The 21,149-nt window shown below is 38.6% G+C and overlaps 2 protein-coding genes across 2 annotated transcripts; both read left to right on the top strand.

Moving 5' to 3' along the window:
* The first annotated feature begins 2,286 nt into the window (after positions 1-2,286).
* Positions 2,287-10,317, top strand: LOC145898004 (VWFA and cache domain-containing protein 1-like). Its single transcript, XM_082986456.1, has 24 exons — positions 2,287-2,445; positions 2,506-2,568; positions 2,843-3,004; positions 3,113-3,321; positions 3,736-3,898; positions 4,114-4,261; positions 4,322-4,393; positions 4,763-4,900; positions 5,088-5,149; positions 5,347-5,485; positions 5,604-5,753; positions 5,838-5,955; positions 6,267-6,378; positions 6,573-6,738; positions 6,862-6,998; positions 7,451-7,629; positions 7,855-7,965; positions 8,143-8,271; positions 8,427-8,616; positions 8,897-9,067; positions 9,219-9,319; positions 9,493-9,620; positions 9,775-9,893; positions 9,982-10,317. The coding sequence occupies exons 1-24, from the start codon at positions 2,296-2,298 to the stop codon at positions 10,315-10,317; spliced, it is 3,453 nt and encodes a 1,150-aa protein (XP_082842582.1). The 5' UTR covers positions 2,287-2,295.
* Positions 10,318-12,418: 2,101 nt separating this feature from the next.
* Positions 12,419-20,985, top strand: LOC145898507 (VWFA and cache domain-containing protein 1-like). Its single transcript, XM_082986988.1, has 24 exons — positions 12,419-12,632; positions 12,797-12,859; positions 13,049-13,210; positions 13,341-13,549; positions 13,609-13,768; positions 13,876-14,023; positions 14,096-14,173; positions 14,384-14,518; positions 14,585-14,628; positions 14,825-14,975; positions 15,150-15,299; positions 15,463-15,580; positions 15,687-15,798; positions 16,264-16,429; positions 16,688-16,824; positions 17,127-17,305; positions 17,604-17,714; positions 17,777-17,902; positions 18,176-18,356; positions 18,689-18,865; positions 19,111-19,205; positions 19,273-19,433; positions 19,591-19,718; positions 20,004-20,985. The coding sequence occupies exons 1-24, from the start codon at positions 12,486-12,488 to the stop codon at positions 20,181-20,183; spliced, it is 3,318 nt and encodes a 1,105-aa protein (XP_082843114.1). The 5' UTR covers positions 12,419-12,485; the 3' UTR covers positions 20,184-20,985.
* The last annotated feature ends 164 nt before the right edge of the window (positions 20,986-21,149 follow it).

The following is a 21,149-nucleotide window of genomic DNA, read 5'->3' as shown; positions in this document are numbered from 1 at the left end:
CTTCCAAATAAAAATATGTTGCACTGACAATCGGCAAGTGGAATTCGGCTTGTGGTATGACGTAATATCCTGCACGTTCATCGAAAGTTGTATTTTTCGGTTTGACGTAAGGCACTCTCGGTAATCAACTACATGTTGCATATTTAGGACAGTGGTGTTAAACTTTTGATTTTGAAGTTTAATATTTCGCTGCAACAATTCGATCTGTAATAATTAAATAAAATTGTTAACTTCTAACATAAAAGGCTAAAGTATCAAGAATCCATAAAACATAATGGTTATATTGCCCAAAAAAGGTTGACAAACTTTAATAATTGCGTTTCGAAGGTTACCTTTACAGCGCGATGTAATGGTATCTTGTTACGTTGGTCACACCCAAACAACATTGAACCAAACTTACGTGAAATATATAATACCCATGAAATAACAAATCGTACAGTTAATCGCGTTTGGATGAAATACACTTGGCACCATCATTTGCGTCGACACTCGAAAGTTACTTGGAGAAACAATGACAGAAACTTGCACACAAATAGATTTTTCTTGTTTTATGCATTCTGGTCATGCGTGAAAAATAATTAGGAAAGGAACTTCAATTTCAACCAATTAACAACGTATCCGTATCGTTATTCTCAAACAATTGCACACAGTGTCCGAGCAGTTGATCAAATGTACAGTGTTTTGCAGTAAATCAACAGTAACTCGAATAACGTAGAATGACCCATCGTAATTGTAACATAAATTTTCCTCGGTCATTTCAAAATAAGCTTATCTACCCAATGTGATTAGTAAATCAAATCTGGATCCAAAAAAACCAAAGGCCCCTGGCAGGCTGTCGATCGCACACCGTATCAATAATAATGTATTAAAATCCAAACACAGCGATCTTCAAAGGACCAACGATGTTTAACAAACTATGCCACTACAAGCAGCTTGCCCATCACACCGAGCCTCGGGACACTGGCCAATCGGCCCCTTGCGGCCACTGTGCGCTGTGCGGGCACCATGGTAACCACGAGCCCATGGTGCCCACAACTACCTTCCTGTGTACCCCCAAAGGCAGAATAATGTTGCGTCAGCGACTAACATGTCGCGACTATGGGATATATGTGGCCTCGTGCAAAACCTGCGGAGCCCAGTATGTTGGGCAGACGAAAAACAAGTTCTCCACTCGCTGGAATGCTCACAGGTCTACTTGGTACCACTTCGAGTGCTCGCTAGATAGCGATGCTACGGCGCTGGGTAACCACTACCTGAAGAAGCATAGCGAGACATTCCAGCAAAGACCCATATTGCCAAGTTGCTATGACGTGACGTTCGTGCAAAAACCACCTGCAGGGAGTTTGGATCTATATGAGGACTTATGGTTGCACAGAATACGGGCACAAATAAATGTGCAAACCATGGTAACACCATCATGCAAATAGTTTGTTTTGCTATTCCCCGCCCGTAGGACTATGTTTTTGTTTGCGCTTGTTTTCGCTGTAACGGGTTGATGACTTTTCCTGTGTTGTTAACCTGTTTTTATCGTCTTATCATTCACCGAGTCTTATCGGTCACACCTGTTCGCCCACAGGCCTACCTGTCTGCAGTTCGTGACGTCCATTCCCCTTCCACTTTTGTTCTGTTTTTACATTCAGTTGCTTCTGTATGTTTGTGTGCTCACTCGGTGTCAGCGCCAGTGGTTTTTTGAAAGCAAAGTAGTACAGACAGGTCTGACCACATGCAGTTAATTCATACTTTTATTATTTTTTAGTTAATGCTTGAAACCTGAATATTTTTATAGTTTTTATTAATTTTTATTTATTTTTAGCTTGCGTAACCTTTTTGCGTTAGATTCTTGACTTTTTTCTTTCTGTTTTTCCTTTTTGGCAGTTTTGGTAAATGGAGAAACTGATGATGCCGTTTTAGGCGAAATATATTTTTCTCTAAATAAATCGATCTGAGCTGTTTGAAGATCGCTGTGTTTGGATTTTAATACATTATTAAGCTTATCTACAATATAAAAATCGAGCATAAATTTGTTCATCCCGGATTGGCGTGTACTGCGTATGTAATATTTCAATATATAGCCTGAGGGCGAAATGGAAAAGTACGAATAACTTTCACGTTTTGTGGCTCGTGCTGTTGCTGCTGTTACGTCATGCTGCTAAGTCATGTTGACGCAATTGGATTCAAATTAAATAACAGCGTTTAGGTCTGTGTTGTGTCAGTTATAGCTTAAGTTTACTATAGTAAGTGTCGTTCTATCGGTTGACTATTGGACTTTATTCCTTTCGCAGCTTTTTAAACAAAATGTTGAATGTAAGAGCTGTGGTGAATAGTTTGCTTCTTTTTGGAGTCGTTGTGCTGCATATTAAGAAAATATCTGCATTAGATCCTGATTTGTTGGCCAATAAAGTGAAGAAACTAACTGAGATATCTCTTAAGTACAGCGAGATGCAGGTCAGGACGCTTATATGTAGTTACAGTATAGTTGTTAACTTCCCAATGTTGTGTTCACAGAGTCATCTGGACGGCTTAACTTACAACAGACAAACACTGCGCGGAAATACATTGCTTAATGCTGTATGTGTATTGATATATCTGTTTTAACAATAATAGAATGATAATTAAACTTACATACAACAAAGGGGTACAACAAATTTAGACTATTACAATATACATGTATCATTGAAATGACGCGGTATGTTACAATTGGTAGCCATGTTAATTAGATAGTCGCTAGTTTGTCATACATCGTGCTTCCGCATCGCAATCCTTGTGCGTGACGTTATAAAAGACCTTTCCGCCAGAAGCGGCAGAAATAACCACATGTATATGAAAGCCTTGCCATTTGCAGCTTGCGAGTTCCTTCAGCAACAAGTTTCAATCACGTGCGCAAGCAGTAAAACACTTGCGCGATGCAGTCGTTTCATCCTATTCCGGAACAAACCCAAGCACACAACAATGTTGTCATCAGTCATCGGTCGAACTGAAATACGACACGCGTTTTAAACAGCCGGTAAAGTAACTTGTTCGTCATCTTTTGCACTTCAATGAAGTTTTATAGGCTCTTTGAAACAAGGTTGTTACCACGCTCACTAGTTCAAAAAATCTAAATGATTTTCAGGTATCTACATCAAAAGTTTGTGAGTTGGTTTCATCCAGCGCGCAATCAAATGCGGTTCGTCTCCAGAACGCGTTCAGAGATGCTTGTGTTGATAATTTGCGAAGTGTGCCGTCGCTAAAGTGGCAATACTTCGGCAGCGAACAAGGTGTCACCACTCGGTTCCCAGCCACCAAGGCGAAAGACTGTGGATCGTACGACAACAGATTTAGGTAGTAGGTTCTTGTGTTTTTCGTGTTCTAATCTTTCCTAAACTTAAATTTGCTTTCAATTCCCGCTTTCCTAAATGAGCAAAATATCTCCCCTATGGGACCTTTGCTGCAGCTGTGATAAAAATTGGTCTAAGTTAAGTATATAAACCATCCTCGGAAATTCGTGCATTTAAAAACTTAAGGAAAAACTAACCATCGCCGTATCTTTTTAAAAACTATTTTTTGGATGTTTGGCATATGGTGCTGGTATTTCACTTTGCCGCAAAACAACAATTGAACAATTGAGAAGTAAGATTCGTTCAAAAAGTTTCTAAAATTACAAACCGTGACGAAGGCATTACTTGAAAAGTACATGTTATGATCACGGTTAGTCGTCATTTTTCGGTGTCATACCCAATTTCAAACATTTTTCAGAACATGGTACGTTCAAACTAACGTTCCGAAACCCAAACAAATTGTAGTTGTAATCGACAAGAGTGGTTCCATGAACGGATTGGATAACAATGGAGTTTCCTACATGCAGTTGGCTCGCCAAGCTGCAACAACAGTAGTAGATACACTCAATCCTTACGACGAGGTAGATATTCTGTTTGTTTTTTACTTACCAAGCTTACTTTCATGGTTAATTTTTTAGCCTTAAATTAGTATTTTGTAAACTGTGACATGTCGGTGATGCTCTAAATTTAGCTACCGCGTTTTGCTGGTTCAGTACCAAAAGAGTTAAAACTAAGTTTTAATTAAATATTTGTCGTCATTTAAACCTTCTTTCTCATCCAGTTTTCTCTTCAACAGTTTGCCATCGTCGCATTTTCTCACACAGTTGAGGTTTACTCTCATCGGCGCATTCCGAACGGGGATTGTTTCAGCAAAATGTTCGCACGAGCCACACCTCAAAACAAGAACAGTGTAAACAGATACATCAGTGGTATTAAAGCATTCGGTAGGTCTGTTGTCTGACATGTTTCTGACGGTAATGAGAAAATCTATATGTAACTTCCAGGGGGGACTGAGTTTGTTCGACCGCTGAACACCTCCTTTGCTTTCTTCAGCAACGTCAACAACTCCACCGTTGGTATGTAAACCTAAGCAACCGGGACTTTTTTGACAAATACACGCTATAGAACATTTGGCACGATCTTTACAATGTATAGCGTCACATAATACATAGCATTGGTTACAGTTGCAAGAAATTTGCTCTTTACTTGCGAACATAACCATTAATTTTTCCGTTGACAATATTTTTTATTTAGCTAATCTCGTGTTTTTTGGAAGTATGCATGTTAAAGCCAAGGAAAATAAAACAATTACAAAACTTTAGCTTCTGAGTATTTCTTTTGTTTGACACTCTTTGAGAAGACTGACTTTGTGTTGTAAATACACTAGCGTTTGCAAATACCTCCCGCTTCATTTCTGTATGTGATTTACAATTTACCAATTTCAGTTGATCGAGCAATTCTGTTTATGTCGGACGGAAAACCTTCAGACCCCGATAACATGATTCTCAAAACTATTAACATTCACAATGCAGCGCTGGAAAACTCTGTGGTAATCATGACATACGGCCTGGGTCCCGATGCAGGTAACTACATACCAATTTTTTTTTTAATTTTCATTAGATTTGCTTTTCTGGTGCGTTTCTTTGAGAGTAAAATACCAAGTAATGTGCCCAGAAAAGCATGTTTGCAAGTGCGATGGAGCAAAGCGTTTTTTAGTTATTCTAAAAATCCTTAACAAAGGATGAACACTAAATCGCTTTACTCCTTTAGATGGTAGTATTCTGCGACAGATGGCTCAATCCACTCATGTAGAAGTTGGCACTGATGTAAAGGTATGTAAATTGGCTCAGTAAATGGTAAGGAGTTTCTCATGTTATGAGACGAGCATGAGTTTAGATTTTGTCCTGTTTGCACAGCATTATTGCATTTGCTTTAATTGTCATTTATTCTAGCGCATAGGGACAGGTTCTTCTATGCAAGAAGGACAAGGTCTGTTACTCACATAATATGTTATTAAATATCGGGGCAGGATGGAATATATATAGCTGTTACCGAACCTTCAAATCTTCGAAACGAGATGGCTTCATACTACAATTTCTTTTCAATTCGAGCTGATCAGCTGATAGACCCCATTTGGACAGTTCCGTATATGGACGGCTGGGGCCTTGGTATGGACATTTATCGATCTTATCATACAACTTAACAAACTTTGACCCTAAATTTGTCTCTAAAAAGAGTAAATATACCCATAAACCAAAACAAGAATATAAGAAAGGAACCTATTAGGTCTATTGATGACTGCCAGTTTACCAGTCTACGTGAAAGGAAAGTTGGTTGGAGTCACGGCAGTTGACATAACCATGGAAGAACTACTCGCGGAATCGAGTTACTTCAGACCTACTGAAATGTCATACTCGTTTGTCATAAATAACGAAGGTAATCCTACATCATAATATCGTGAATTGATAAAGATGTTGTGAGTTGTAACAATGCAAATACTCGCCATGTTTTCGGTGTTAGGCCTGGTAATAAACCACCCCAACTTTCCTTATGTTACCGACCATGACCCGCTGTTCGTTAAAGTGACCGCGTTCGAACGGGATGCAGAATTTTTGTCAGTGTTCGAGTCCATGAAAAGGTAAATCAGTGAAACAAATACAATTTTTAGACCTGCATCGCAGAAATGAAAGTTTATTTTCTTTGAATCGCCTGTTGTCTCTGTGACTAACGGAAACTTAGTAACTGGTTAGCCGAAAATAATCTATTTGAATCAGCGATACTGATGATGCCATGCCTGCAAACACAGGCGAAATATATATATCAAAAAAAAACTTAAACAGACGACTTAGGGTTATTAAAATTATTTTCTACATCGCAGAAATGAAAAACATACAAATATGACACAAAAGAATTGTTATTTTGCATATTTATGCTTTTTGTGGAGTACAGGGGTGATTCCGGAGAAAAAACATTCCAGTCAACACGGGTTTTGCCTGGGGGAGACAGCACAATGTATCCTAATAGACAAGTCCCAGTGCGATCCACGTATCTTTGGAAACAGGTAAGATTAAGACAAGGGGAAAACCTGAATGTGAATAAGCAAGGGACAAAAAGATTTTTCAATCAACGGAGACTTTCTAAGATATTAACGTGAACGGCCAATTTATCAACGGCGCAAAGGCCAGTTTTTTCCCCGATGGAGAATAAAAACGTTTTAGCAGTTTAATCCAACCCTTTTATGAAAATCTCTTTCAGATACCAGGAACAAAGTTTTCACTGTGTCTTGTGCTGGCAATGGAAGACGCGCAAACCGTTCTTACCCCACAGGGTTCACTTCGGCCTGGAACCTTTCTTTATCACAGATTTGATCTGATACAACCAGCGACACCATGTCGTCACGTAGAAAACTTCTGCGCCAAAGGTAACGGTTTTATTCAATCAATTCTGGGCAACAATCGATCTGCCAGGAGCTTTTGTTTTGCTCTGGACGATATAAACCCACACACCAGTGCAATAAAAAATAAATATTTTTTTTTTGCTTCAGGTAAAAGCGCTGTCGCATTGGCTGCAAGATCGTTTCAAGATTCTGAGCTTTATTTGGTCCAGAATAACTCCATTGGCTACGTGAAAACACTCTCCAAATACATAGAGGGAGTGTCTACAAACAAGGCAAACTTAAAGGTAATGCCAAAGATGTTAAACATGAATAAGCTTTTTTTAACAGTTTTAAGTTATGTATTTTGTCACATCGATTCGATGTTTATGACAAGCACAACTATCACATTACTTTTGCGTCATGGTGACCGATGAAAAGGACATGGAAAATCATGTTTTAGGCGATCACATAATTTTTTTGTTTTTGAAGTCATTAACTTTAAACAACCTCTGAAAAACATATTTTTAAGCTTATGGGACTAACATTTTGTCATTTGATATCCCTTGTTGCTGTCATCTCTCATTCAATGGGTTTTATACACGCGAAATCCTTTTTTTTGCTTTTGCATTCCTGGAGTTCTTGTATATGTGCAATAAACATATTTTAGAAATTTTAATGAATATTTTTAAACTTTTTAGGTCATAAAAAACGCCTTTTTTAAATTCTGCACAATTCCGACTGATTTTTTTTATTGCAGGCAAACGTTAAAGATGTTATAGTAGCGACTTACAAAGCAAACCAACTTTGGGTGGATGCAGAAAGAGATGAACTCAACAAAGAAATCTTTTGGCGTTACGTAGCGACCAAGGAAGGAATGTTCCGAATATATCCAGGGACTCAAATGCCAAGCAACTTTGATCCTTTAACAAGATCGTGGTAGGGTACCGATGGCAAATATTATTTATGGCTGATATACCGTTTGAGTCTGTATTAAAGAACAACATTTAATCCCTAAAATAACACAAGGTTTTGACACAAGGTTATTTATGTTGTAATTTCAACAACACGTTCGCTCGCAAACCTTCACTTTTTAGCTGCCATGGCTTTTAACTGTTGCTCCAAACTTTATTCGACTTGTATGCACATCATTTCTATTTAAAGGTATGAACTTGCACAAGCGAACCGTGGCAAATATGTTATCACTCCACCGTACCATGACGCAGCAAGCGGAATAGGCGTCGTCACACTCACCAAAGCACTTTTTGACGGAAAGTATGGATCATCTGCAATCCTTTCAGAAAACTATAGCTTTAAAAAAGTTCTTCTTTTAACCTGTCAATCATTATTATTTTGCTTAAGATACGATAACATGACATACACAATATTCTTTGAGCCTTAATTTTCTTGTAACAAAGTGATTCTCTCACAACACACGTGATTCGTATACAGGTCCGGTGGAGTCCACGACCCTTTGAATGACAAAACTTTCGGTGCAATGGGAACAGATATTGTGATGTCACACTTTCATAAGTTGATCGTCGATCTCTATCCAACTTGCAATCAAAGCAGTCAATACAGGTAGAACTTTTAATTTGTTTCCAGGAATTTATAACTGCAGTGGTGGTCAGATATATTATACGTTTCAATATGACCAACTAATTAAAACTGTCAAAAATATTTGCTGTGAATGTTAATATTGAAGGATGAAAATTAACGTTTTACTTATCATACAGATGCGTGTTGATCGATAACGGCGGTTGGGTGATTTCTGCACCAGGTTTAATTTCCAATCCAAGCCGTGCTTTTGGTAAACACTTAGTTGAATGGGAACCTTTATTAGCCGCTGCGCTAATACGGGACGGTATCTTACAACAACAGAAATGTTCTGATATAGAGAGTGCTCGCGTTTACGAAACCTATGAGGTAAAGCGTCAAAAGTAATTTGGACTGTAAGGTTTAAATAAGGTTATGACATATGTTTCAGTTCATATTCCAATACTGTTTTATGCAACTAAAACAATTACATTATTTACACATAAAAATGGCACCAAAAGTCATAGACACATGAAATATTCGTACGTTTTCGTTGGTCGAAAGCAAGGTACACCACAGAAATGTGACAGGGCAATACATTTTTACAATATTGTGCTTCATTAACGATTTGCCAGCAACCCTAAACATTTGCTTGTTGATTATGATTCAGGTCCGTGATGGCCAAAAGAGCTACGTCGGAAACACAGTAAAGGGGAATTGCTATAACTTTGAACTAAAACCCGTCCATGGAACGAACGCCTACCTTATCATGATGCAATTGACGCGTGGTGAATGTTCGAATGCCTTTGTAAACTTATGCAAATCTTACTACAGCAGCCAAGTGAGTTTTAATGTTTTGCTAAAATGCTGTAAACATGTTTCCTACCTTTGTGTATGATTAAAAATCTACTAAAATAGTTTTTCCAAGTCAGCAAACTTAGCATTATTATCATGTTAATTAAACTTACATGGAAATACTGTGTTTGTTTTAGTATAGCATTTGTGGCGAAAGACAATCTGGCACATGTACCCGACCGTGTTTTACCTACAACAGCGATTACAATCCGTGTCTGAACCGGTATACATTTACTAGGTAAAGCTTGTATGCATGTAAATTTAGTATCTAATCTTGTTTGTTCCAGTTGCATTGAAGCCGCATGTTTTTTGTCCCGGGACATTATTTACAACACTTTAACTGAATTTGCATCAAATTGGTCTGGTATTCAATAAACAATACTTCAATCTTGGGTGCTGTTTGCTTTTCAGAACCAGCCCTCTACCGTGCACACCAGAGGTTCCCGACCTTACGGAAATAGGAAGTCCACCTATCAAGTTGGATACCCTCCAACAATGTTACGCTATCAGCTTTTTCACGCCAAAACCTGTAAACACTGGTGGGTAATGTATTTCTTTTACGTGAATTGACCTGTCAAAAGCTATCCGTAGAAAATTAGAGCTTTTTTTATTTAGTCCAAGTAGCATCATTTTATAGTAATAGGAGTGGGGTCTGGTGGCCCTTTTGTGTGATAAGCTCTTTTGTATTCGTAGTTAACGATCCCACCCTAGTCAGAACAATAGTTGCTGTTGTATGTTCGATTGTGTTTCTATTCTTAATGTTGGGTGGAATTTACTGGTGTTACAGAAGATCCAAAGCCCATCCAGGGCCGGTAAGTAATTTTTTCGAGACATCCTAATGCGTTTTTGTTAAAATTTTGTTCCTCGATGTGTAACTCTTGCGCATTGGCCAATTTCCAGTATGTGCCGCCACCACGTGGAAGCACAAACTACGGCTACCAAAACACAACCAGCGTTGTTGCAAGCGCGCCGGTGGCCAGCAACAAAAAAAACAAAGAAGATAAATTTTGGGGAAGGGGAGTCTATTCACGACATGCTGGCGATTATTCATCGACAGCAGTGGATTTTTCCGGAGGCGGAGGAGGTTACTCAGGAGGAGGTTACTCGGGAGGTGGTTACTCAGGAGGAGGTTACTCTAGTGGAGGCGGTGATTGCGGAGGAGGTGGAGGTGGTGGTGGAGGTGGAGGCGGCGATTGTGGTGGAGGCGGCGGTGGAGGAGATTGTGGAGGAGATTGAGGAGGATTTTTGATGACTACATCGGATTCATACGATACATCACTTAACAACCTGTATATTGCATGCATTATGCACTTGTTTTCTAGACGTACTTTATTTGCTATAATTTTGGCACTTTTTTTTTTTATTTTGCTTAAACATTTTTTGCAAAACGACTTCCCAGAACAGCGACAATTCGTTTTTTGCCACAATTCCGAGCAAAAGACTTAAACAAGCATATAGCCATACTAACATTATGAAACATGAAACTGTGCAAAAATGCTACCCTGGCGTGACTTTTCCATGAAATTTTGTTTCATGTCTCGATTGTGTACGTAAGTGCAGTTACATAATCGCTAAGTTAAAAAAACGCTTTATAGTATAATGATATAAGGTTGGTCAGCAGCGGACCAAACGATTGTTGTGCGTGACATGTTAAATGTAGACCTGAAGCATATGGCACATTGAACGTATTGGAAATCAACCACTCCTCTGGGTCAAGAAATGTCTTATTTATGTTTTTTAGTCAAATGCTGAAATGATTTAAATGACAGAGTGACAGTCAGTATAACAGTGATAAAATAAATAACGAGCAGTTCTTCTACAAAAGTGCTGCTAACTGGTTAAGGATCTTCGTTGATTAAATTACACGATCGACAACATGCATACGTCAGGACAGTAACCGTCCATTCGCTCAAATTCAACAGCCTACGGCACCCTGGAAAATTACAAGTGACTTTCCACCTGCGAGACACATTCGTGATGTAACGTCATGGATGAATTTTAATCGCTTGCAAGATCAAATGTTCACTGCCCTGTCACATGTGAAATACTATTATGAAATTATTTGTGTTTATTAAACGATTGTAAACAGCACGAGCTTGTTATGTTGATGTGCTGCGGTATTCTACCTTATATCTATATGCTTGTATTGTTATACATGGTTTGATTGGTAAGGGCGTGATCTGTGAAAAGTCATATGCCCTCGAAATACAGACCAAGTATATGCAGCAAAGCGAGAAGATCTAGGCCGTGCTATGGTTTTGCGCCACCTGTTGTGTCTGGTAGGATAGTTTCGTGACAAATATACACATATTCATTGCTATAAGTTTGTTCAACAAATATATTTCATGTATTAATTCCTGTTTAGTTTTATTAACACACGGAAGGGCCGAATGGTTTTGCAGGTGCATTGCGTGAGGAAAAGAAAGGAGCATGGCAGGTAACAGTTACGCGAGATTCGTCGGAACGGTTTTGTGCAGCCTTTGCGCCTTCGGGCAATTTCGATTGCCTTTTCCTGAGCATCAATTAACCACGACTTGCGGGTAAGCAAGTCATCGCAGGTTAATATGGTTGATGTATTCATCGAACTATGTGTTGGGTTGGTAAATCTAAGTGAATCTTGAGGCTAGTTTTAAGAAGTGACGAAATTTGATACGACAGAGGCAATAATGCGTGTATATTGCTTTTTGGCTTTTGTGTTTTGTCGCTTTTTGCAAAGTCACGCCCAGAGTGAAATTAATAGTTTAGTAAACTGAGCTTAAATTCATCTTTAACAAACCCCACCAGCACATTGAATGCGTAGGCAATTAAACATGAAGAAACAAGGACAGATCGCGCGTCGTGTTTTGTGAAGGATATTTTTAGAACGAAGATTGCGCATGAAACGTGCAAAGAGACAAATTGACTTCTTGTCGTCCCATTAGTTCTGTCTGCTGGTTGTTTCGTGTATAATTTGTATGATTAGAGGAGTCGTGTGAAAAGCAATGTACAATATGTGAAATCATGCATTAAGTTTATGCGTTGGTAAGGGTATTAATGTTACTATATCATTAGGCAACAGTTTGGTACTTTAAATAAAGAGTTGCAACTGTGGTTTCTTGCGCCATCTGATTAATTTCAGAACGAGCGAAAATGGCTCTAAAGTACGCCGCAATAACAAAACATTCACAAGGCATGTTTCGATATAAAAGTCATCACCGGTTGTTTCTAATGCATTGTTCAATAGACAGCGTAGGCCTCATTTCCGGTGGTAGGTAAATGCGCAGGCGCATCTAGTATTGCGTGTGCTTACGTCACAAAATACACCGACCTGCAGTCACGGGACAAAGCGCGGTATCTAAACGTCGCGGGAATAGCTGATGATCCGCAGATAAGCGAAACTGGCTACACTGGACACAGCAGATATCATGAAGTTTTATTGCCTTTTGTCAATTTACTGTTGCCTTATATTGCGGTGTCACTCCCAAACGGTTGGCACCTCTATTGATCCACAGTTGCTCACGAACAAGGTTAAAGAGCTAATGGAGAGCACACTCAAGTACAGTAAAATGCAGGTGAGTGCAAAATAATGCAAAATATTTAGTAGTGTCGCCAGTGGACAAACTAATTACTGAGTGTACTGAGCTAGTTTGAATGATATATTTGTGTATCATCTGAAAGGGAACAAAGCATAGTGACGCCCAATTTAACGCAACGCCAATTTTTGTTTTTATTCTAGAATCATTTTGATACCCTTCAGTACACTAGTCATTCACCCAATGGAAGAAACCTTCTTGATGCGGTAATATGTAATGCATATCAATTTAAGTGTTGTAACACATTGGTGAAGTGAATTGCTCCTTTCGTTTTCGTGATAAGAAAAATATAAGCTCAACATACATGTAAATTCTCAAAATATAGCACTGTCACTATCACAGCTATTTATTACGTATTATTAGCCTATATACGATACAATCCTGCTTTCTTGTAGTTGAGCAACACGTTTGGTAACAAATTCCAAAGTCGGATTTCTGCGGTCAAGCGTTTGCGAGAAGCAGTCGTCAATTCTTACTCGGGCACAAACTACAACACCAAGCAATGCTGTCGAACCTCGTCCGGAGAATTAGAATATGACTCAAGATTTAAACAACCGGTAACTTTTTTTGTGACGAATTTTGTTTCGTTTGCATTGATTAAGAGCAATACAATATCATTTCAAAAATTAGTGGATCCAGATGTTATGTTTCAAACATTGCATTCATGTGTTGAAAATTGCACTTCAGGTATCGCCGTCAAAAGTTTGTGAGTTGGTTTCATCAAGCTCGCAATCAAATGCGGTTCGTCTCCAGAACGCGTTCAGAGATGCTTGTGTTGATAATTTGCAAAGTGTGCCGTCGCTCAAGTGGCAATACTTCGGCAGCGAACAAGGTGTCACCACTCAATTCCCAGCCACCAAAGCGAGCAGCTGTGGAACTTACGACAACCGATTCAGGTTTATTACTTTGGTTACAAAGCGCAAAACTCTTTCGTAACAAATTTTGTGTTGTTTAGACCTTGGTATGTGCAGACGAATGTTCCAGAACCGAAACAAGTCGTAATTGTGATCGACCAAAGTGGCTCAATGAGCAAAACGTATGGTGGCACAACGTACATGGATTTGGCCAAACAAGCCGCTAATACAGTTGTTGACACATTAAACCCATATGACCAGGTGCAACACTTTTTGAAAACAAATTTATTTATTTATTGCTTAAAATGGAACCCAATAAATATAGTTTCAGATAATTGAAACTTTACTAAACTAAATTATGCTTTTAGTTCGCGTTAATCGCGTTTTCCTCGTCAGCTGTGACTTACCAATCTCGATTTCCAGTCAATAATTTTTGCTTTCAAACAAGCTTCGCACAAGCAACATCACAAAACAAGAAACTTATGCGAAAATTTACAGAAAGCGTTTACGCCAATGGTATGAGAAGATTCACCTTTTTTTCCATTATAAGTAACATAATACACCAAAATTATATGCAATGACTTTTAGGTGGTACAAAATATGGCATCGCACTTGAGAAAGCTTTCGACTATTTCGACTCGGCGAAAGACTCGCTCAACAGAAAGAGTAAGAATTTTGTTTCACTTTCTTTTAATTAGACCGACTTTTGTTCGGTTTCAGCGCCTTCGTGTTATTGATTCCGTGTTGACTGGCCATTAAACGGGGACTAAAGTATGCCAAGCGTTTATTTATCAAACCTGTGTCAGAAATTTAGTTTTAAGTTGTTTTTTTTGTGATTTCTGTATCCACCTTTTGAGCCACAGGCATTTGTTGCAGTGGAGCGTGTGATTTTGTTTATGTCTGACGGTGAGCCTAATGACAAAGAAGTTGACATACAAAGAACTTTGAAGTCGAGAAACCAACTCCTCAATAACTCGGTAGTTCTTATGACTTTTGGAATGGGAAGTGCAAGTTAGTGTATTTTTAATCTTCTCTATTTTTTAGCAAATATATTTTAGCGATACGATACTTTTACAGACTTCGGGGTCTTGCAGAGAATGGCAACATCCACATCACACGAGGTGAGTTCAAAACCACGATAATTCATGTTTATACGGGTATAATTATATTTCACTACACAATGTGTATGTATATTATACATTAATTGTTTTCATGAAACAATATATAACAAGATAAACTTTGAAAAGATAATTCCAAAACAAACACCAGCCAAACAGTTAAAAGTATACATTATTTTGTATATTTCCTACAAACCAGAACCAAGCTGGTGTTTTTACACACATTACCACTCCAACCAATCTGAGGAATGAGATGGCTTCCTACTATAACTACTTCTCTACCAAAAGCATTGGAAGCCTGAGCGACGAACCTATCTGGACAGTTCCTTATTTGGACAGCTGGGGGCTAGGTAACACAGTTCAATTGACCAAGGGAGTGCAGTATAATTGCACATGATTAGTACAAATAAATTCTCTATGCAGTTTGGCAATAAAATGTACGTTAGTCAGGGGAAAATAAATTTTCAGATAAGATTGTCGATGATGCTTGCAGGTTTAATGATGGCAGTCGACTCTGCTTGCAGGTTTAATGATGACAGCCAGTCTTCCTGTGTACGTAAGTGGGCGTTTGGTGGGCGTGGCAGCGGTGGATCTGACGATTGAGGAGTTATTGGCGGAGTCAAGTTACTTCAAACCAACAGACCTTTCTTTCTCGTTCGTTTTGAACGAAGCAGGTAAGCAGAGAAAACAAGTGACAACTTTTAACCTGCAATGTTTTAAATAGCTGTCATCAAATCAGTTGAGAATTTTAGTACTATGCCTAGTAATTTATAAGAATTTTTCCGCCAGAGTATTGCAAGTCAAAAATAAACACGTTAAGCGTTTCTTTGTTACCAGGTCTTGTGATCAACCACCCACTCTTCCCATACGTCACTGATCGTGATCCTTTGTATGTGGAAGCGACCGCGTTCGAGCGTAACGAGGATTTTCTGACAGTCTATGATTCCATGAAAAAGTGAGTTTGTGATACAATAGAGTAAGGGTAAACCACAATGATATTTGTATACACCTATGTACATAAATTTTGGTATGTCATTGTTAACGGACAACACAACTTACAGAGGTAATTCTGGATCCTTGACGTTCAATTCGATTCGAATTTTACCTCAAGGAGATGGACGAAAATACGGCGTCAGGACTGTTAACATTGACTCCACCTACTACTGGAAGAAAGTGAGTAGACGAGCCCATTTACTCCTCAAAAGTATTAGAGCATTAGAAAGTGTGCATGTAAGAGACTAAGGAAAAAGACATCGCAATCGTAGACATGTCATGGCCACTCTTTAAAGATTAGAGCCACAGCTTACAGTGAAGTTGCGCGTTTCTGTCTGCATCACTAAATATATACTTTGGCCGATGAGCTTTTGCAGCTCAATTGAAAAAAATAGACCACGGTCTCAAGTTTAAACCTTACTGGGAGCATACTTTTCTGTTTCTCGCTCCCATTTGGGTAAAAGTAGTTTTTATCCAATAGCTCCGAGGCCACAATGACGTATTATAGGACACGACATGGGTCCAAAATTGGAATAAAATCTTTAAGACATCTTACCGGTAAAAACATATTATGTTATACTGACAATTTGGAAATTTAGAGGACACACATAAATTAATTGATGACTTAACATTTACACATACCAGATCCCTGGCACCAAGTTCTCAATATGCCTGGTACTAACAGAGGGGGATCTCCAAACGTCACTCAGATCACAGGGATCGATTCCCGCAGGGGGATTTCTTTATCACCGTCTTGATCTTGTCCACCCTCGCCAGCCGTGTGCTCACGTAAACAGTTATGGATCAAAAGGTATAAAAACTAAATCTAGGATCGACAGACCACTCATAAAAGCTTGGTATAGTGTCTCTAATTACTGCTGGGAATTGTCTAATTTGTATAGTATAGGTATCTATGCAGTCACTGTAGTTATATCCAACTTTATAAATCTCCAACTTTATAATGAGTAGGATTTTTGTTTGATTTCGCTTTTTAGACAAGTAAAAAGTTTTTTTTAAACGTGCACAACGTCAAAGGCAGATATAATAATGTCTTGTTATGCTGCAACAGATCACAGTGCAGTGGCCCTTGCCGCCAGGTCGTTTGTGGAACCCGAACTTTATTTATCCACCCAAGCAACAGTGGCAAATGTTCGAAAGATAGTTGATTATATGGAGGGAAAAACCACCACAACTCCAAATATAAAGGTGAAGCGTTTTATCAGGATTCCTAGAACATTCTCAGTTCATTTTTTGCTTTGCTTGTACAACCTAAATCTGCATAGATGTCCCCAGCTTAAATAAAAAAAGCCAGAGCTAGAATGCTGTTCATCATAATGCTGGTAAACGTTTCGAACTCATACAGGGCTCATCATCAGTACTCAAAATCTCTAGCTGTTTGTATAAGTAGTTTTGATTGAAAGAAATTTATAGGATATAAGCAAGAGTCTTGTCATACGTTTGTTCCACTTGCGTAGAAAAGTTTATATCAACAAAATATTCACGTTTAGGAAGGTGTAAAGGAGATGGTCGTGGCAACTTACAAAGCAGACAGTCTTTGGAATGAGGCGGACAATGACCAGCTAACGCAACATGTGTTCTGGCGTTATGTGGCAACGAAAGAGGGAATCATGCGGATATTTCCAGGAACCCGAATGCCTGACAATTACGACCCGGTAGTACGGGGCTGGTAAGTGCTTGAGGTAGATGAATCGTATTAGGGCCCACATATATGTGTATACAAAGTAACCAATTGGTGTAAAAAATGGAATTTTTATTGGATCGCATAGAAACTGTGCCTACGGATGAGATAAGCCGTAAAGTAGGAAACATATACTGTAATGTTTGCCATGCTCCGTTACTTTCGATTGACCCGGAAAAGATAATTTTAGTTTTCTCCGAATCTAAACTTATTGAAACGACATCGAAACAAAAAAAGGAAATTCACACCAACAACATTTGCACGAAGATTGACCCTTGTTTTCAAGGTATGAGCAGTCGCAAGCGAACCGCAACAAATACGTCATCACGACGCCGTATAGTGACGCAGCCAGTGCTATCAACATCATCACCCTGACCAGAGCTTTATTCGAAAAAAGGTAAGGGAATTAGTAAAGATGCGTTGAAAATTTACCAGCAATAATACTCGTTTGATCTGCAGTCCTGGAGTTCAAGGGAGCACGACTGGGAAGCTGATTGGAGCCATGGGTGCCGATATTGTAGCAAATTACTTTCCCACAATTGTGAACCAACTTTATCCGATTTGCAACGACTCATTGTCAACATAGTACGTAGTTTATTGGCTAAATAAAACTGTATATAGAAACGTAGCATTGATGAAATTATTGGCAAACGATAAACATGGCTATAAAAGATAAACACAAACTTCGTTACTATCGAAAATTACTTTTCGGCGAAATTCTCTACTTTCAGGAGGAAATCATTTCGTAGCACCAGTTAATTTTAGGAAACTAAGCAAATATCGACCAGCACTATGTGTTTAACTGTGATGTTTAGGCCAGGCCGGCGAAAACCCAATGATTAAATGTTGTGTTTTTAGCACATGCATCATTATCGACCAAGGAGGTTTCGTCATTATGACTACTGATAAAAGAACTTCGGAAAACAAACACGTCATCGAATTAGAGCCCGGCATATCGGCCCAGCTGGTGAAACAAGGCATCATGCAAAACACGTCCTGCTCAAATATTGAAGACGCTCTTATTCAACACACATTTTTGGTAAAAGAGTAACATTTATGATACGAAACCTTTACACTTATAAAGAAACCGATATTTCCGTCTGAATACTTCACATTCGCTGCTGCACAAATTTATTGTATTAGTCATATCTATATTGGCCATTGTAATTAGAAATTTTTCTTTTTTTAATGAAAAGCAAAAGCTGACTGAGGAAGACCGGGTTCAACACTCAACTACAAAAATAAAAATAGCAAATGTAATTTATGCTCGTAGCTTTGGTTACTTCTCACATATCCTAAACTATAATGTAACTTGCCTCCATGATAGTGTTTGAAGCGAGTAAAACATTCAATATTTCGTTTGTATGTTAGGTCAAGATCAATGGACGTGAATTCCACGGCAAAACTTCCCACCCACGTTGCAAGTCGTTCGTCATTTACCCAGTGCAGGAAACTAACGCTTTTATTTTAGTCATCAACAACAAAGGCAGTTGCTCCTCTTTCTCATATGATTCATGCTCCTGCAATCAAATCATCGGCAACGCAGCAGTACGTAGTCTATGTGTCAGTAAACAATGAACTGTACCAGTTGTACTGATATCACATTGTCAATTGGTTTGCTATTAGTAAATGGATAATATCAGTGTTGTTGCATTCTATGGTGTTATTGATCAAGGTAAACCACACAAAGAGTATAAATCAAGCGGAAAGCAACTGTATTCTAAAATTTTTCGTGGTTAGAGATGTTTCGCTGTCTGGGGTTATTATATTAATTGAAAAACCTCTTTTTCAAGGAACCGACATGCAGTACAAGCGCAAGTTGCAACTGCCCCTGCACAACACACAATAATGCCTTCTTTCCCTGCAAGAACAAATACATCAGCAACAGGTGAATTCACGTTTAAAGACGATGCGTGATAAATATCTCTACAATTTTCATGAGACCATTCATACAGCTCCTGGCCGTTACCTTGCACACCGGATACACCTGATCTCACCAATGCGGGAACGCCCCCTGGAGTCGACCTGACCACGTTACAGATCTGCTACCAATTGGCTTATTCGTATACGAATGTATACAACAACACTAAGGACACAAAGACAACGGATAAAAATGGTGTGTAAAAAACCTAACATTTTGGCGAATCAAGGCAACAAAATTTAACTTCATTAAGTTTTACCGGTTAGGTATTCCATAGAGCAATGTAGTATAGCGTAACTTGTAAAACTAGGACACAAGTTCTTCAACACCACCTGACAAGTAATTTTTACAGACGACGTTGTGATCGGAGCATCAATCGGAGGTGTTGCGGCATTTCTTTTAATTTGTTACGTCATTCATCAACACAATAAAAAAGCAAAGGTCAAACCCACAAATTCCCCACGTACAACTCCCACCACGGCGAGTACAATGTTGTTCTCTGCAACAAGTTTATTGTTCAGCTTAACTGAAATATAGTTATTATATTTACTCTACAAAAATGGTTGAATTAATTTTTTGTAAATTAAAACTAACACGATTTTGAATTTGATATTATTTTATGCTTTTATGACGAACTATTTATTGGACACTGTTTTCAAAACCTACTACGATAACTTGGCGAAAATGAAAATCCATAAGGGCAAATTCACTCAAGTAGTAAAATTTACAATGCAAGCACATGATAATAGTCCTTTTTTTCTACAGACTGCACATACCGCCCCGACACCGGCACCGAACCCAGCAACAAATGTCTACTTGCAGAGAGAGGTTGTTTACACGGTAAACATGGGAGTGACAAAACCACCAGCGGCAGCATCTTCTGCTCCACCAAGTGGACTTCCGCCTCCATATAGTGTGGAACAAACAAATAACTATAAATATTAAATTGTGTATAAGCTGCAGACAGATGGCCACTGTTTCGACCTAAAAGGTCTCATCAGTGCAGCTGGTGTGACTAACAGACAACTTTGCTGACCAAACGCAAAGCTGGCTTGGCCATAGTGTTTCCACCTTGTTTTCTCCGTTTTGGTTGCACCTAGTTTGGTGCCCAACGGATGACGGTGATTGTATAGTCACCACAAAGTGGAAGTCTTTGCTTGGCCGTTTGGTCAGCAAAGTTGTCTGTTAGTCACACCAGCTGCACTGATGAGACCTTTTAGGTCGAAACAGTGGCCATCTGTCTGCAGCTTATACACAATTCATATTATTGGCTCCACATTGCTTATAAATATTAAAGTTTATACACATTGGCATTGCATCCAACCAGTGTTTTTTGTTGTTATCTAGAAGTGTTGCGCATGTAAGTTCAACCTATTTTACTGTGAATAAGACGCAAAATTGAATCTGTTTGCAAAAGTTCAATTTCCATTTAGTTCCAATAAAAGATAGACAGCTTATAATGCCTGGTAATGAAATGCGAAACAACATGTTTTGATTTGTCCTTAATTTGCGCATAAAGCAGTTATTTTCACGACGTTTTGGTGCCTCTTCTGCTAAAATACGCTTTGATGGCGCTTTGTTGGATTTGAAAAGTTTCTGCCTGCAACATAACTTTATTTTCTGCATAAATAATTGTTATTAGTATAGCTCTGTGTATGTTTATTCTTTTGATGTTGTTTGCGTTTTTAACTTTTATTTAAACAAGTTTTTAAAAAAATTTAAATGACGAAATCGTGTTTTGCTGAATAAATCATCATTGATATTTCAGAATGTGAGGGAAGTACTGTGTTATATAAAACATTGACTCCAAAACAAGTGAATCATATTTCCATACAGTTCACTCTCACATACACATTTCCACAAAAATATATATGTGACTTGTGACTTGCAGGCAGTAGTTTTTAGAGTAGT

This window comes from Ascidia mentula, chromosome 4, assembly GCF_947561715.1.
Source record: "Ascidia mentula chromosome 4, kaAscMent1.1, whole genome shotgun sequence".
NCBI lineage: Eukaryota > Metazoa > Chordata > Ascidiacea > Phlebobranchia > Ascidiidae > Ascidia > Ascidia mentula.
This window is presented reverse-complemented; position numbering and strand designations above follow the sequence as displayed.